The 18,607-nt window shown below is 47.7% G+C and overlaps 1 protein-coding gene across 6 annotated transcripts in view; it reads right to left on the reverse strand.

Moving 5' to 3' along the window:
- LOC126538383 (uncharacterized) overlaps nucleotides 1-18,607 on the reverse strand; it is a 606,484-nt gene that overhangs the window by 185,346 nt on the left and 402,531 nt on the right. For all 6 annotated transcript variants that reach the window (XM_072288044.1, XM_072288042.1, XM_055074756.2 and 3 more), the window contains exons 23-24: nucleotides 14,747-14,824; nucleotides 12,317-12,500 (exon numbers count right to left, since the gene is read on the reverse strand). In XM_072288044.1, coding sequence (XP_072144145.1) covers nucleotides 12,317-12,500; nucleotides 14,747-14,824 — 262 coding nt within the window. The remainder of the gene's footprint in view (nucleotides 1-12,316; nucleotides 12,501-14,746; nucleotides 14,825-18,607) is intronic.

Below are 18,607 nucleotides of genomic sequence, written 5' to 3' on the forward strand. Positions count from 1 at the left end.
ATCATCGACGTATATGGAGTGCATAACAGAGGTGGGAATGACGTTGTTGACAGAGTTCATTTTTACTATAAAGAGTGTTGTGCTAAGTACGCAACCTTGTGGCACGCCATTTTCTTGGATAAATGTGCGCAAAAGCACAGTGCCAAGACGGATTTGGAATGTTCTGTTGGACATAAAATCAGCCAGACAGTTTAGCATTTTGCCACGGATTCCTAATGAGGCGAGGTCACGTAAGATTCCAAATCTCCACGTGGTGTCGTACGCTTTTTCTAGGTCGGAAAACACTGCCAGGCAGTGCTGTTTGTGTAAAAATGCTTCACGTATTTCGTGTTCAAGTCGGACGAGGTGGTCTGTCGTTGAACACCCTTTTTTATAGCCGCACTGGTGAAAATCAATGGAGTTTCGTGTATCAAGCGTGAAAGTTAATCTCGCATTTACGAGACTTTCGTATGATTTTGCCAAACAGCATGTCAGGGCAATGGGTCGAAAGCTGCTTGGGGATGTGGGGGATTTACGTGTTTTCAAAAAAGGCAGAACTATTGCATTTTTCCAACTCTTTGGCATGCTTTCAGATTCAAATACTTTGTTAAAAAATTCAAGGAGAGCCTCTACGGATGCTTGGGACAGGTGTGCAAGCATCGAATAATGGATCCAGTCAGGACCTACTGCAGTAGTTTTGCCAGCACAGAGGACCCTGTTAAGTTCTTGTACCATGAATGGAGCGTTGTATTCATCCCTTGACATACAAGCAGTTGGTAGCTTCTTCTTTTCTGCTGACAGTTTGTATTTTAAAAACGTGTTTGAATAATTAGCCGAACTAGAGATGTTATAAAAATGTTCCCCAAGTAAATTCGCTTGTTCTTGTAGTGTTGTTTGAGTGCCTGAGGGTGCAAGTATCGGTATCATGTATGATGAGTAGTCCCCCTTAAACTTCCTGACCTGTTCCCACATCCTTTTGGATGTGACGGTGCTATTAATTGTCGATACATATTTTTGCCAGAAAGATTTTTCTACCTGTCTTCGGATATATCGAGCTTTCGCTTTGGCTTGTTTCAAATTTAGAAGGTTGTTATAGGTTGGGTACCTGCGTAAGATTCCCCAGGCCTTATTTTGCTGCTTTTTAGCTATGGTGCATTCGTGTGACCACCAGGGATTAACCTTTTTCAGAACAACGCCAGAAGATTGCGGAATGGCCTTTTCGGCTGCAGAAATAATACAGTTAGTAAATTTTTCATTAATTTCGTCAATGCTTAAATCTGTTAAAGTAAGCTCCTCCAGCCTGGCACTTTCTGTGAAAACAGACCAGTCTGCCATTTGTAGTTTCCATCGGCGCGGTTTGTGAGATATAATGGGTAACGTTGATGTGAGGTTGATTATAGCAGGTAGATGATCACTGCCATATGATGTCTTCAGTACATCCCATTTAAAATCGGTAAAAAAGTCGGGAGAACAAAATGCTAAATCAATGCAGCTAAAAGTATGTGAACTCGGTGAAAAATGAGTTGGCGCACCTGAATTTAAAAGACAGATGTTATTAGTCAAAATAAAATCATCGATAAGTTGTCCTCTTTGGTCATTCTTATCGCTACCCCAACGAGTGCAGTGAGCATTAAAATCACAGACTAAAACAAAAGGCTCCGGCAGCTGGTCAATTAAGTCTTCCAAATCTCGAGTTGTGAAATGGCTATGGGGAGGAATGTATAATGAACAGATGGTTACAGTCTTAAATGACGAAACAGTGACAGCTACAGCCTCGTACGGAGTATTTAATGAAACGTTCCGTGTGGGGATGCCGCCTTGGACGATAATAGCGACACCTCCTGATAGACGGCTGGAGTGCTCGTGGTTCTTTCTTATGGCAGTAAAACCTTTAAGAAAATGTGTATGTTTGGGTCCCAGGTTTGTTTCTTGGAGGCAGAATGCCACTGGTGATAACTTACTTATAATATCTTTGATGTCACCTAGATTGTGGATTAGGCCTCTGCAATTCCAATGAATGATAAAAGCCATCTTATTGGAATTGGGAAAAAAACTGATGTGTGTGAGCTTACAAATTGTAAGTGACATGTATTTAAAAGCTGATTACTCTTATGAAGGGCGGTAACCGTTCAGGTTACCTTTCCCTTTCTCCCAGAAGTTATAATATTGCCACGGCCTCGACACAGCTGACAGCCACTGGGTGCGATTCGGTGCCACATGCTAGGCATGTTGGGTGGCACCGAGAAGAAGAGAACGACGAGGGTGCCAGGACAGCGACATATATAAAAAGATCTTTAGCGTCGACCGAAGTCTTTTGTGGCTTTGTCTGTGACAAACTGGTGGAGGTGCTGGGTACACGTCTATGTACTCTGACCCCCAGGAACAGAGCGCGGACAACCTACGCAAAAGCCGACGGCTTCAAAGACTGCCTCCGGAATACGGCCTCCAAGATCTGCCGAGGATGTCCACCACAACTGCAAGCCAGACACAGGAGACGTACGGTACGGGACAGCCTCCTGCGTCGCTGGTTCTCCACACCCCACGCTGGCCGCGGCCGTTCCATGGTGAGCCTTTTGAGGACGTGGAAGACTGGCTCGACGAATTCGATCGTGTGGCTGACGTCAATTATTGGGACGAGCAGAAAAAGTTAAGGAACGTGTACTTCGCCCTAGAGGACTCTGCCCGAACATGGTTCGCTAACCACGAGCCATCCATCACCACCTGGCAAGAATTTCAAAGGCAGATACGCGACACGTACAGCAGCCCCGCAAGAAAAGAGCGAGCAGAGCAAGACCTTCAGAATAGGGTTCAAAGGCCGAACGAAAGCGTAGCCATGTTCGTAGAAGACATGACGCGGCTTTTCAAGCGTGCTGACCCTGGCATGACAGAAGCAAAGAAAGTACGCCTACTGATACGTGCAGTTAAAGAGCAGCTGTTTGCTGGACTGATGCGAAGGCCTCCAGCTACAGTAGCTGAGTTCGTCAGTGAGGCGACAACAATGGAGCGAGCCCTTCAACAACGCTCCTCGGTCTACGATCGCCAAATCAACCTGGGATCAGCATCTTCTGTCTCGTTACCCTATGACACCGATGCGCTTCGAGAGCTTGTGCGTAGTGTCGTGCGTGAGGAGCTCGACCGGCTACAGGGAGTGCGATTTCAACCGACCGTAACATCCCTCACAGATATCGTCCGCGAAGAAGTTCGCCAGGCAGCACAGCCATTCGTGCAAACCAGACCTGAAGCCGCCCCCGTACTGACTTATGCGCAAGCAGTGAGGCTACCTGCGCAACCCGGGAACCATCGTAACCCGCCTTCTTCTGAAGAACCGCTGTGTCACTTCCAGGGCCAAGGTTCACGTACAAATATGTACGGGTCCACGAGCCCCCGAATCAATACGCGAAAGTCAGACGTGTGGCGCACACCTGACTACCAGCCACTCTGCTTCCACTGTGGCGAAGCGGGCCACGTGTACCGTGCCTGCTACTACCGAAGAATTGGACTCCAGGGCTATCACCCCGGCGCTCGTCGCCCACGTGAGGGAGAGCGCCCGAGAGAAATCCAGCAATATCTGGCCAGTCAACCTTCGTCGCCGTACGCGCAGTTCCCACCGGTTGAACAGTCCCTGCCAACGACCCGATCTCCGTCTCCGCAGAGGCGCCAGTCACGATCACCACCTCCTCGACGATCGGCGTCACCTAGCCGCTACACTACGTTCTCCGCTTCCGTGGGCAATCGGCCCACGAGCCCAAGTCGGGGAAACTGAGAACAGCGACCTCCGGAGGTGGGGCCGCTGTCCAACGCACTTCGAAAGATCCTCCGCTGCGACACCCCGACGACGACGATAACGACGACGACAACGACGACTGCGCACCTTCGACACCTTTCTTCGAAAACCCTGAACCTGTTTCAGCCGACATACTCGTTTCTGTAGATAACCACCCGGTCACCGCTCTTGTCGATACTAGCGCCGATTATTCTGTCATGAGCGGACAACTGGTTACGGCACTTCGCAAGGTGACGACACCGTGGCCAGGACCTAAGCTCCGTACAGCCGGCGGTCATGTTCTCACGCCGATCGGCAAATGCACTGCGAGGGTACAAATTCGCGAGGTCACATTTGTTGGCTCATTTATTATACTGGAAGAGTGCTCTAGGCAGGTCATACTCGGCATGGACTTTCTTCGGGAGTACGGCGCCATCATAAACCTTCGCGAGTTGCTTGTCACATTTTCCAGCGAACACGCAACTCATTCGGACGACTACCACCCACAGTCCACGGTGTTACGCGTTTCGGGTGACTGTGCTACTTTACCACCCCGGAGTACTGCGTTGATCACCGTAGAAACAGACGATGATCCTCCCCATCTCGGAATCGCTGAAGGCAATCTGTCAGTCTTGTTCGCTCGACAGGTTTGCGTAGCCCGCGGCATCTTGCAGCTGTCGTCACGGACTGCTCAGATTTTAGTGACCAATTTCAGTCGTGAATACCAGCACTTCGCCCCACGAACTGCCATCGCCTATTTGGAGCCAGTCAGTGATTTTCCCGCTTGTTTAACTGTAGGGCAAAATGATGGAGATTCTAACTGTGACATACCAGCCAACAGCAATATTGATGTGAATTCTAAATTATCAGGTGAACAACAGGCTAGCATTCGAAGCCTTTTACAGTCTTTTGCGGACTGTTTCGCTTCAACATCGAAGGTCAACCAAACGCCTACTGCGAAACACAGAATTATTACAAATCCCAATGAAAGACCCGTGCGCCAACGTGCCTACCGTGTTTCTCGTAAAGAGCAAGACGCCATCCGGAATCAAGTCAAACAAATGCTTACCGACGATATCATACAGCCCTCCACCAGTCCATGGGCGTCACCTGTGGTTCTGGTGAAAAAGAAAGACGGCACACTGCGTTTTTGCGTTGACTATCGCAAGCTTAATAACGTTACGAAGAAGGACGTTTATCCCCTTCCCCGCATCGACGACTCTTTGGACCGCCTTCGAAATGCTCGATACTTCTCATCGCAGCGGCTACTGGCAAATAGAGGTTGATGAGCGTGACCGTGAGAAAACGGCATTTATTACGCCTGACGGACTCTACGAATTCAAGGTCCTTCCTTTCGGATTGTGCTCTGCGCCTGCCACTTTTCAGCGCATGATGGACACGGTTCTATCAGGTCTCAAGTGGCAGTCATGCCTTGTCTATTTAGATGATATCGTTGCCTTTTCGGAAACTTTTGAGCAGCACCTCCAGCGCTTACAAGCAGTTCTTGACGCAATTCGTACTGCTGGCCTGTCTTTAAAGCCTGAAAAATGCCATTTCGGGTATGACGAACTCAAATTTTTAGGCCATGTCGTCAGCTACGAGGGCATTCGACCAGACCCCGACAAAACCATTGCTGTTGCTTCGTTTCCAACACCTTCGAACAAACACGAACTCCGTCGTTTTCTAGGGCTTTGCGCTTATTATCGACGCTTCGTGGCAAACTTTTCACGGATAGCCGAACCTTTGCAGCGGCTGACTAAAGATAATGTTCCGTTTGTCTGGGAGCAGGAACAACAAGAGGCCTTCTGTGAACTCCAGAATCGTCTGCGCACACCTCCTGTTCTAGGACACTTTGACGAAGACAGTGACACCGAGTTGCACACGGATGCCAGCAACGTTGGCCTTGGTGCCGTCCTCGTACAGTGGCAAGATGGAGCCGAACGCGTCATTGCGTACGCAAGCCGCACTTTGTCTCCAGCTGAAAGTAACTATTCCACTACGGAGAAGGAATGCTTGGCCGTTGTGTGGGCAATTGCTAAGTTCCGACCATATTTGTACGGCCGATCGTTTCGAGTTTTGACAGATCACCATTCATTGTGCTGGCTAGCCAATCTGAAGGATCCATCTGGCCGTCTTGCACGCTGGAGTCTTCGCTTGCAAGAATACGATATGACAATAGTGTTCCAGTCCGGGCGTAAACACACCGACGCCGACTGCCTGTCACGTGCTCCACTTCAACCGTCGCCATGCGAGTTTGATGAAGAGGACACATTTCTGTCCATTATCTCAGTATCAGACATCAGCAAGCAACAGCGCGATGATTCAGAACTCCGGCCTCTCATCGACTACCTTGAGAACCGTCTACCGGAGCCGCCTCGTATGTTCATCCGCAAGTTCTCCTCGTTTTTTCTCCGCGATGGCGTTCTCTACAAATTGGGTTTTCACTCGACCGCAACCGCCTGCCTCCTTGTAGTGCCTTCTTCACTACGTGACGACATCCTGCGGGCATCTCACGACGATCCATCTTCGGGCCACTTGGGATTCGCACGGACGTTTTCACGCATACGCCAAAAGTACTTCTGGCCTAACCTTCGCCGTGACGTCAAGCAATACGTGAAGACATGCCGCGACTGCCAGAGACGCAACACACCACCCGTGCGTCCCGCTGGTCTTCTCCATCCCGTGGATCCTCCGCGGATCCCTTTTCAGCAGGTTGGAATAGATTTGCTTGGACCATTCCCCACGTCGAGGGCTGGTAACCGTTGGATTGCTGTTGCCACAGACTACCTAACACGTTACATTGAAACCCGAGCTCTCCCACGAGGCACTGCAAATGATATTGCGACCTTCTTTGTACATGGTATCGTACTCCGCCACGGTGCTCCAAGAGTGGTTATAACCGACCGGGGCACAGCATTTACAGCGCAGCTCACAGAAGATATCATGCTTCTCAGTGGTACCGTTCACCGCAAAGCCACTGCTTACCATCCCCAGACGAACGGGCTCACAGAAAGACTAAACAAAACGATCGCTGATATGATTTCCATGTATGTTGACGTCGACCACAAAAACTGGGACGACGTTCTCCCATATGTTACGTTTGCATATAATACTGCCGTTCAAGAAACTACCGGCTTCACCCCTTTTCGCTTGGTGCACGGCCGGGAAGCTGTCACAACGTTGGACGCAATGCTCTTACCCACCTACTGTTCTAATGTTGTCAATGATGCTGTCGAATTCGCTCGATGCGCCGAAGAGGCACGCCAGCTCGCACGAATGCGTATCCGCTACCAACAACACAACGACGCCGACCGATACAATCTTCGTCACCGCGACGTCACTTATCAACCCGGTGACAAAGTATGGGTGTGGACACCGATTCGCCAGCGTGGTCGGTCGGAGAAACTTTTGCGCCGCTACTTTGGACCTTATCGGATCGTTCAACGACTCAGCGACGTCACATACGAAGTGATTCCTGAAGGAGGAGGCACCGCTCGCCGTTCCCGACGCCCAAGCCTGTCCGATGTCGTTCACGTCTCTAGATTGAAGTTATACCACTCCCGCTGAACGCAAAGTCCCACGCCTCTCTCACCATCTACGTCCCTCTTAACAGCATCCCCGTGGCAATCTCCAGTGCCTCAATGTTCCGCATCGAGACGATGCTTCTAGGGAGGGGGGTAATGCCACGGCCTCGACACAGCTGACAGCCACTGGGTGCGATTCGGTGCCACATGCTAGGCATGTTGGGTGGCTCCGAGAAGAAGAGAACGACGAGGGTGCCAGGACAGCGACATATATAAAAAGATCTTTAGCGTCGACCGAAGTCTTTTGTGGCTTTGTCTGTGACAATATGTTTCTCCTTCTGTGTGCGCTCCAAGGAGCGTGGGTCTTTTGGCGGCAATGACGCCGGGGTTTTTGGATCGACTTCCATCGCCTTTTCCGAGGCACTGGACGATCGAGAGCCAGGCGCCGAGACGCGCGTCTCGGGCCGTGGGGTACGCTTCAACTTCGGGCCCTGCGGCACTGTTGTCTGCGGGCCCGTATTCGTTGCTGGTGGAGCAGCACTGGCTGCAGCCACCAAGGGGGCGGTTGGGGTTTCTACAGGAGTACCGGACGTGGACCCTGTAGATTCCTGAGACCGGTGTGGCGCTGCCCCCTGCCGCATCACACTGGCATAGCTTGTTTGAGGTAAGTGCCCTAGCCTTTTCCTCGCTTTGTAGAATGAGATCTTTTCCTTTACTGTGATTGCAACTATTTCTTTTTCTCGTTTCCAGCAAGGGCAACTTCGCGAGTAAGCAGGATGATCGCCTTTGCAATTGACACATTGTGTGGGAGCATTGCAGTTGTCAGATGGATGGTCGTTGGCACTACACTTTGCGCATGTTTCCTTTCCTCTGCATGATTGAGATGCATGCCCGAACCTCTGGCACTTGAAGCAGCGCCTTGGGTTGGGTATGTACGGTCTGACGTTGATTTTCAGATATCCTGCGTCGAGTGAACTAGGGACAGTGCTACTACTAAATGTCAAAATCACATGTTTCGTCGGGATCTGTTGGTCATTTCGTCGTAGTGTGATTCTCTGAACCTTAATTACGTTTTGCTCCTGAAATCCTTCGAGGAGCTCTTCGTCGCTGAGGTTCAAGAAGTCTTCTTCAGATATAACTCCCCTGCTAGTGTTGAGTGAGCGGTGTGGAGAGATTGTCACTTTGATGTCACCGATAGTGGTGAGTTCGGCGAGTTTTTCAAGTTGATCTTTTTTGGTCAGTTCATGGAGGAGGTCTCCGCTAGCCATCTTTGTGGCTTTGTAACCAGCTCCAATTGTATTTGCTAGGCATTACGATACTATGAATGGTGACAGTTTTCTAACGGTGGTGTTGCCTTCACTATGAAGAACATGGTATTTCGGAAATGTGTCTTGGCTTGGTTTTAAAAAGAACTGAAAAGTTGCTTCGGTGCGACCTCTTTTCAGAGGCTGATCTGAAAGTCGCGGGAACACTTCTGCCATTGGATGGATTCAAAATTCGGTGGCGGTGGTAGCCACTCACCACGGAGCCCAACAAGGGGACGCTACAGGTTCCAAGAAACCTGCAGACGCCAGCTATACAGCGCCACTATAACCTAATGTATATACCCAAGGTTGAATATATCACACACGGTTAACCCTTGCCGCCAGGAAATACGGAAGTAATAAGAAGTGAAGAGAAGACAGGAAAGATGAGAAAGTGGGAGAGAAAGACGAAGATAGGAGAGGAGGACAGGAAAAGGCGACTACCGATTTCCTCCAGGTGGGTCAGTCTGGAGGTGCCGTCTATGTGAAGCCGAGGCCGAAAAGGTATGTTGCCTCCGCCGGGGGGCCTTAAAGGTCCAAACACCCAGCATCGGCTCAACCCCCAGGATCCCCTTTTCCCCAGACACGGCTAAGCCGTGCACGGCTACCTCATGTGCTCGGGTCCGTGGTGTCGCAACACACCAAACGCCTGCTTACGCAGACGCCCTTGCGGGGCCTGAATAAGTGTGTGGAAATAAAGGATTTTTTTTTTTTTCTTAATCTGATTTTCCAGACACATGTTTATTCTGACATTTCCGCAGTCCCTGTGAGGTCCGAATAAATGGTCGGCGACTGTAATACAAACTGTTAAGATACATCAATAATGCTGTCTATGCTTGCACATTTCTGACAACAAATCATGGGAGTGTTCCTGATCGTCTGCTCAGCCAATGGCTCAGCGTTTCGGTTGCAGAAGACAAACAAACACTCGTCAGCTCCTTCCGTTCGGTAAGCACGCATATGTTTTTAGTATTTCGAAAGACACGAAGATGAAAAGCCCGGAAAGAGCATCTGCACTGTGCCTGGTTGGTTGCACGGGATTCCATTCATTTTGTATCAGCCAGAAAAGCGGTCGCCAGGTTTCACTGAAGAAAAAAAAAATACTGCTCTGTGACGAATGCAGCCGCTAACGCTTAGATATTTCGCTCCGTAAAAGGGCGTCTAAGGGCAAGAATACAGCCAATGTTCCCAATGTGCCCGATCTGAAGCAGCCTAGAGTTGTTGTGATCGTTATACAGGAACCTCAATGCACGCGCGCGCACACACACACACAAAGTACATTTGCAAACCCAGCGCTTGCCGTGCACATGAAGGATGTGTGAATGCGGCAGGAAAAACCACTGCAAGCAATCGGTGAGCTCCATATATACATGCATGACCTCCATGACAACTATAACTGCCAATCCCGGAGGCCCTGTGTTACACCATTATTTTTCCTCTTGCCAACAATGACTCCACGCTGCTGCGATAGATGGCACTGCAGTAGACTGGCATGCTCCAGCACTGTCGGCCGTCATAGCAAAAAGAGGCACATTTTTGCCGCAGGATGACACACTACCCTATTCTAGTACACTATACCGAACGCGCCGAATGCAATTTTTCTTCTTCTCGTGAGTACATTAGGCTCATTGAAACAGTTTCTACCGTATCAGTAATAAATAATATCGTTCATATTGGCAAGTTTGCGACAATAACGCAGCCATGTACACTTTGAGGGGACAGAAACAGATGGGCACACGTAGCTGCCAGTGACATAGAAACACATGGCGGGCATGCTGCGGAAACTGCAGCATTTGTTTCACTACTATCGTAATACGGCACGTTTTTGCTAAGGATGGGCGAATATCTTAGCTGTGTTATAAGCATCAGCGTATGGATAGGCTACACTTCTAACGTACCAGCGTAAACGTGGCCACTATAGTTGCCGCTTGCGATTTGTTGCGTGCCCACGAGTGCAGACGACAAGAATCGAAAGGCGCCTTTTTTGTTGTTGTTGCCCAAAACCATTATGAAGCCTACAAGTAATAAAGCCAAGGTAAGTTTGGCTGTAGCTTTTTTTTTTTTTCATGGAAGCGCAGAAAGTGATGAAAGGAATGAAATGGTGCATCTGCTTAAGAATGTTTGGTGCGTGCAGACCGCTTGGTATGCCTTCAAGAGTCGTTCACGTGGCATTTGACAGCACTCCGCAGATGGTAAGCCCGATCATCATTAGCTAGACTTGGCACCCAACATATCGCTGCGACAAGTTTGGGGTGCGATCATAACACGGGAAAGAAAAAAAATTGAATTTTGTCGAGGAAATTCAGGGGTGCGTTCATTACGCAAGTGCGACAATTATGTGAGAAAATACGATATAGCAAAGTGTTTATCCTTTTTATAATTTCTTGTCAGTAGGACACTACGTATTTTGAACTTCAATATAACGAAGTGTGTTTATATACGATTTCAATATAGTGAAATTTCAGTGCCACCGTGAAAGAATACCGAGACAATGGAAACTTCCCTGGACGCAGATGGCCAAATGGTTTAAATTACGTAAGGCTGCTCACAGACCTACCTCCTGAGTCGCGTGCTGCATTACTAAGACTGACCGCTTCGAGCAGCCATACAAAGCCCAAATGCAACTAGACCATGCCGTGCCCTGCACCCTGTATGCTATAGGTGTGAGGGTGAGCTGGGAAGGAGGCTTGGCGAGTGCTCTTGCCGTATTTGGAGACCCATTGAAGTGAGAAGCAGACAAAGCATTCACTCTCTTCTGCCGGCGCCTTTCATGATGGCGCTGTCCCACTCTGCGGGGCTGAAATGGACGCAAAAGCATGGCTGGCTTTACTTTGCATCGCTGATTTGACAATATCGTTGACCCAGCATGACACCGTGTCTTTTGTCACCGAGTATCAAATTCAACAAAATGACTTGCTTTTCTCATGCAAGCTTGCTTTTTCCTGATTGCACGATAATTCTGAAAATTTCGTGGCCCCTTCCATGTAAGAAAAATCTATCGGCAACTATATCTATTTGTACAACTTATTTAACTTCAATATAACAATACTTTCATATAGTGAAGCAAATCGCCCATATTATAGACTTCGATACATTGAGGTTTAACTGTAATGCAAACATAAGTTATTTAATGCATTTTTTTGTAATGATTACTACCTTACCTTTCAATTTTATCTCTTGTGGAAAAGTTCCCATAAAATTTATCCAGCATAAGTGCACCCGCCGACATGGCTCTGGTTTTAAAAAAAAAAGTGCATTCATTGTGCGAGTGTATATGGTATCTGTAGCAACACATTCTGCAAGTGTTGCAACTAATTCGGCAGAATGGCATACCAGAACTGCCTTCACTATGCGAAGGAAATCAAGGTTTTAGAATCACATTATGGCTCCATGATAACCCTGTCAATTTGGTTCAGCGACACATATCTTTATACATACTCAGGGGTATGACAAAAACTCGTCTGGTCAGGTCGCATATAAGGAAAAGCACAAAACAACGCGTATGCATTAAAATGTTAGTTAACCTTTTACTTGGTCAGTGACCAAAGCCTTTGAGTTTCTGCCCCTTTGTCTTTCTTTTTATTTGTGGCTAGAGCAATGAAAGTGTTCTTGCAAGAATCAGAAAGTCCTATTTTCAGAAGATGCTTTCCTCGAACCATAATGGTCAGAAGTGCACGGATTATCCGAGAGTCCAAGCGTGCATTCTCTTACACCTTTTGCAAGCTTCCGTTAAACACAGATGGTACCTCCTCTCCTGGTGGCAGGGGACACCATGCTGCAGCCCAAATGGCACCACCTGGATAGAAGGTCACATGGCAGCTTTCTGGTGCGGACAGGCAGCCGAACAGAGGCAGCCGCTGCCACTCCTGCGTGGCAGGCTTTCCTGCACGCAGGGAGGGACTCTCCCGGAAACGGGGCAGCCGTGTCTCCCTGTTGTCAAAAGATTCACATCAATTTCAAATATTATTCAGAAGCCCAAAACCTAGAAGCAGGAAAATATCTGCAAAAGACACACTGTTTCTACAGATTGTGTGTTTTCTCAACTTGAAAGTCATGTAACAAAGCTGAATAAATGAAAGCATTCCCCACAATATTAACAGCAGTGACAAAGAGCATTTACCTAGGGCCCCAAGAGAAGCAGACTTTTGATACTTCCTTGGGGTTCTCAATTACATTGTATCTTTAAATGTCCCAAATTAAATAATATAAGATATGGGGTGCCAAAAGGCCAATCTGTTTATGGGGCATGCCTTAGCAGGGAAACACTGGTTTAATTTGGACAAGCTTTAACATGCACCTAAATCCAAGCACGCAAGTGTTCTTGCATTCCGCACCCATCCAAATGAGGCCAGGGTCGAACCCCCGAGCTCGGCAGCGCAACGCCAGAGCCACTGTCCCAACCTCAGCAATTGTTAAATTAAAGCTGTTGCGGAAAACGACAAAAGGACAGGACTGGAGTGAGAAAACAAAACAACACATTCCAGTCCTGTCGCTCTGCACAACAGTTTTAATTATGTCTAACCAACTAGCCCACTGTGGAATTTTCCATAGTAATTGATTTTTATCTTCAATGTTAAAAACTGAGCTTTTAAAACAATCTGCCACATAGAAAGCTCTTAAGCCAAGTAAGTAATAGGCCCACTTTCATCGGCCTACTAACAAAAAAGAAAAGAAAGTTTAAAATATTCAATCTTTCTGTCAAATTTCAAATACTGCCATTTTTTAAAAATTGAACACCCAGTCACTTTAAAAGGTTCCCGAGTAACTATTCCTATGCAGTAAAAGAATACTAAAGACATAATACATCATTTCCTTTTTGGCAGTGCTATAAATCTTGAAGTTCTGCCTTCACCGAGCATTTTCTAAAATACAAAATTTCCATATAGTCTTTGGGTATATTGGCCACTCTGCAATGTTTTGTTTGTTTGTTTGTTTGGTTCTTTCACTCTTATACCCCTGTCACACTGGGAGTTTTAATGTCATTCGAATCGAATGGCATTCGGTGCAACGAATGTCATTTGCCCGCGGAGGTGCTACACTCGAAAAATTAATGTCATTCGGTGGCGATATCAATGGCGATAATTCCGAAAAATACGTGGCACCGAAAGTAGAACAAGGTAGGTATAAAGTGCTTGCATAAGCAATCCATATATCTAAATGTATTTTTGGGACGTCACTTCACTGAAAAAAAAATATTTTAGTAATGCCTATAAAAAAAAGCTGTTCTATTTGAGACCATGTGGCCACTATAAGCCAAAACAAGGCTTAGCCACCTGAGTAGCCGATAAATTGAAAACAAACAAAATGGCTGACATGACGATGCTGGACGACGACGCTAAGTTGCAGTAGGTGAAGCGATTAGTTGCTGCGTACTTTGCATTACGAGAAGGCGTAATAATCGGAGGAAGCGATTAGACGTTCTATGGCCGACGAGCAGAGTGGCGGCGGCATGGGCGGTGCTGCTGAGACGCTGCTGAGCTGGAGAGTAACAACATTTTGCCGCAGCCGGCCGCACATATTTTGTATCTTTATTAAAGTAATAAAACCATTAAAACACGCAAACGTTATTATTTCTATACGAGTACGGTTTTCAATTTGCAAATACTGTGTCCTGTTTTGCTTAGTTTCTGCTTAGCTCAGAGGTGTTTGCAAAAATGCAAAGAAAATCTGGTAGGCTGTATGGGGGACACAGCTGCAGTGGGGTGCAGGATGAAAAAATCTAAATATAAATAAATAATAAATAAATAAACAGTGTTTAAGGGGCCATCATACAAACACACGGGCAGCACGGTTCCTGTCCACCAATTTCTGGTCACTGGCTGCAGACATACCTTGCACAATGGCACAATCTTTATGCTCTCGAAAGACGATATATTGTGCTAGCTCCACATATTGCCCGAGTGCATCGCCTATGACATCAGCTACAATTCACGCAAAATAATGGTTGAAAAAAATAAATGATTGTCTTAATGTTACCTTTCATGAGAAGTGACGATCAAACCTCTAGCACAAATGAGAGCTGCAATGAGAGGCAAGTTCAACTTGGCTGCCACTGTACCGTTAAAAGTGAATTGATCTGATTAGAAGGTGAAGTGGTGGCACCTAGTCCTAGTTGCCATTGTCAATACAACAACAAACAGCTGATGAGTGCAGTGCTGATGAAATAACATGCTCACTGCTGGTCCAAAAGTCGCCAGCCACTGGGAGTCCATCCGGGGTAGAGTGTCTCTTCCCAGCACTGGCTCTGCTTGTGCCTGCAAACAGTGAGGGAGAGACTATACTGCCTCTCCTGTGAGACGACTGAGGGGGAGCAAAAGAAAAGTAAGCCCTCTTTTAATTGAAAATATACACCAGGGGCATGCAATTATTCAAACATACCAACACGAATCAAATAATTCCACTAATTTCATTCCACTTAATTTGATTTTTCAGTTAATTCGATCCCAACCAATGGTCCCAGCCAGTGCCCATGCATTTCTATCAGCCAAAGCTTTCGTTATTGCGATCCCAAAATTTGCCCTCGCCAGATAATTCCAAAATGACCAGTCATGTGCCCGACTCCTAAGGGTGTCTACCAAGTTGACATTTCCAAATTCCCAGAGTTTTCCAGGTTTTCCCCGAGTGCCGTTGCACACTGCCCTGAGTAATGCAGAACTATGTTTTATGTCAAGACGGGCTGAAACCATATCGCCTGGTGCTGTCACTTTCTAGTAAGCACATGAAAAAAATAAAAAAGCTACTTAATCCAATTTGAATACTAAGGAGTAGTGTTTATGTTATTCAAAAAGAGAATAGAACGCAGGGGTTAGTAAAATGCACAGCAAATAAAGTGTCTTCGAAAAAAATTGCAAATGAAGTCGGACATTCAAAAATACGAATAAAAAGGAGATGCACATAGAAGCAAATATATTCGAATATGAGCTATTTCTATCAACTGATAGCAAGCTCAGTGGTATGAGGCCCGAACTCTGTCACAATTGAGATTCTCTCTCAACCGCTCGTAAGTCAACCTCAACTGTCCTGACATACTCTCAGCCCGCGCACGACGCCTGAGTGTTGTGTTTCACTGCTTTAAAGAGTTTATTTTGGTTTGGATAAGGGACACCTGCATCTCGGCATCAGCCAAAATTTCGTTTTTTGAGCTCAAACTTCTTCAAAACGGCGGCAGCAAGCTTCCTTTCCCGTTTATTCCTCAATGCATACATCATTTCTGTTCTTGTCCTCCTTCTGCCACTCGTTCACCCCAAGGACCATTTGAAGCATCTTGGTCACTTGCACAGTCCACGACCAATTTTTAGAACTCCCTAGGGGTCGGGAAAACGCTCGAAAAATCGGCCAGTTGGAAACAAATAAATGCGTGTCATTTACTGCCCTTAGGGGCTCAAACCGCGACAGACACGTTCGAAAACGCTCTGAAGGCCTGTCGGTACACATATTAGGCATATCGGCGCTCGTACTGTGACAGGAAATACAGGGTGCACGCGTGTATAATTAAGGAATGCATACTGTGTTCCGTGGCAATAGCCCCTTCCCACGCTTGTTATGCTTCACTGCAATACTTTTGCGTATGCTTCACCATGTAACATTTCTGTACAGAGGCGAAGCTGACTTTCGGGAACCGGCATCATGCAACTCACCGTGTTTTCTAAGTTCCTAAGCCAATCACGAGGACCACAAATTTGGAGTCCGCGCCACTGCTGACAGCAGCTAATCTTTAAATAAAAACTCGGCACTTAACGGCAAGAAGCTTCATAGCGAACTTCGAAGCAGCTAGGTCTAGCGTTGCCGCAGTGGTGGCAACGGCTGCCAGCGGATCTGCGTGCGAGAGTGCCGGTTCTAGGTGGCGAAGTAATCAAAACGGCAGCGGTGGTACCTTTGATTATTGCCGTTTCGGACCCGCGGTCACGGCAAAACGTCCGGAAAATCGGACGGCGAAGAGTTCTTGCGTCCGAATTTTCACACGTTCTGATACGTTGACTCTATGGGTTACGTGGCGGTGCCGCGAAGCCGTCCAAATTATCGGGAATCCGGAAAGTCGGTCGTTGAGTGGTCACTGGCAACTCCTCCAGCCGACGACAGCGCGTCAAAGACGATTCATTACGATTCCTGTCTGTTGCTCGAGCCAGCATTACCGCGACTTTCGACCCTTTCAATAAAATTGGCGCTAATTTTCCCTGATAGAGGCCCAAATTCCCTGAGTTTTCCCTGACTTTTTCCAGACTACTCAATATCCCTGAGAATTCCCGGTTTTCCCGGTTGATAGACACCCTGCCTTTAGTGGGTGTCTACCAACCGGGTGTCTACCAACCGGTTTTCCCGGTTGGTAGACACCCTGCCTTTAGTGGCAGCCATTGAGTTTCTAAATAAGTACCCTAGAGGGAAATGTGGCGCTAGTGTCTACGGGCCCGGGGTTCTCCTGAGCGTTGCCTCAACCTACATGGGAATGATGGGAAGTACAGGCTTCGGATTGAGTTCGAACTATAGACTAGCGGCGTAGTAAACAAAGCTATACTTAAATATCATCGCGTAAAATCTCATTTTATTTCTGCAGTGTCTTATATAATGAACAACACGTCACATAAACTTTGTATGACTTTGAGACTGAAGCCCGGTCTACTATGGTTTACACCAGGACACACCAGGGCATGCATTCTTGTGCAATTCCGTCCCCAATTTAACGCTAGAGAATAATTATTTATTTCTTTTTACAACAACAATAACAACCGTGCAAATACTTATATAAATATACTCATCAAGTATCTATGGAAATAAAAAAAATTTGTATTGTGAGAAAGTGTTGTGCCCTTGAAAGGAATGCTACAAGTGTTGTCTGCTACGACGCCTGCTCGCTGCAAACGTGACACTTTGCTCGCAGACGACAGGCACTTGCAAACTCTCGCTTTTTCGAAAGACTGCGTTGGCTGTCACGATTGCTGATCGTCTTCAAGTACTTTTAAGCACATCTGTTGCACTGCTAGCAGGGATGCTTGAGGCCTCCTACGAGTATGCTTCATTTGATATTATGTTGACGAATGTGGGGATGCACGGCTCTCACACGTCCCCTGATATGTTGTTTTCCCGCACGGCTCGCATGGCCTGGCACCCGCGGCGGTCGGAGTGGTTGAGGCGCAGTACGAGAGATGGCACGAGTGTTCCACTGCTAATGCCGCCGACAGGCGGGGTTACTTGGGCGCCGAAGGACAAGGCTCTTTGGCTCGGGACAGCAAGCAGTGCGGACGCGCCGGTCTATGCTTTTGCGAGACCGTCTAGCGTGGCCGTCTTGGAACGCGCCACCGTTCGCGTGACCGTACACGCAAACGACCAGGCGTTGGGATCCAGCATGGGGGCGAACATATTCGCTCGCTATCCAGTCGCGGTGAGTCGGACTTCTAGATTTGTCGCGCGCCCATCGGCATGTTTTGTGGATAGCAACTCGGCTAGCAGGCATTGATCTATGAAAGGTGCAATAAATGCCCTTGTGGTTGTTTGCAATACTGTGTTGTCGTTCCTTTGTCCCAAGAGTACGGAGGAGAACCCCACATCTGGCTGCCCAACGTGGACCTCTTAGGGCATCGGACGATAGATTTAACAGTTTTGCTTCGTTGGAGACCTTTGTTTGAACCGAAGCGTAGGGCTAGCGTGGATTTTGATCGCTAGCGTTGGCGGCGTGCTTTCTTGAGCGAGGCGATGGTGGCTGTAGTGTGTTTGAACATGTCAACATGCTAAGCCTTTTCGCAAGTGTTTTTTAATGGCATTCGTCGGTACGAGAGCCGCGTGGTCTGCATCCTGGGAGAGCGAGGCTTAGCGCCCGCGGAGCATTGCCAAGCCTCAAGAGAGTGAGTATGGAAGCCTCGTGGGTGGTCCGAATTTCTTATGTAAATAGCTTCTTCTATCTCTGACTCGGATGAAGTCGCAGCTCTGGGAGCCGGGTGGCCGCGGGCCACGGGTGCCACTACGGGCTGACTGGTACTGCGGCCTGGCACCGGGCGCTCCGACACCGTCTGGGATGGTGGGCGCCGTCAACTCGGATGCTGTGT

Source organism: Dermacentor andersoni, chromosome 4 (genome assembly GCF_023375885.2).
Source record: "Dermacentor andersoni chromosome 4, qqDerAnde1_hic_scaffold, whole genome shotgun sequence".
In the NCBI taxonomy this organism is placed as follows: Eukaryota; Metazoa; Arthropoda; class Arachnida; order Ixodida; family Ixodidae; genus Dermacentor; species Dermacentor andersoni.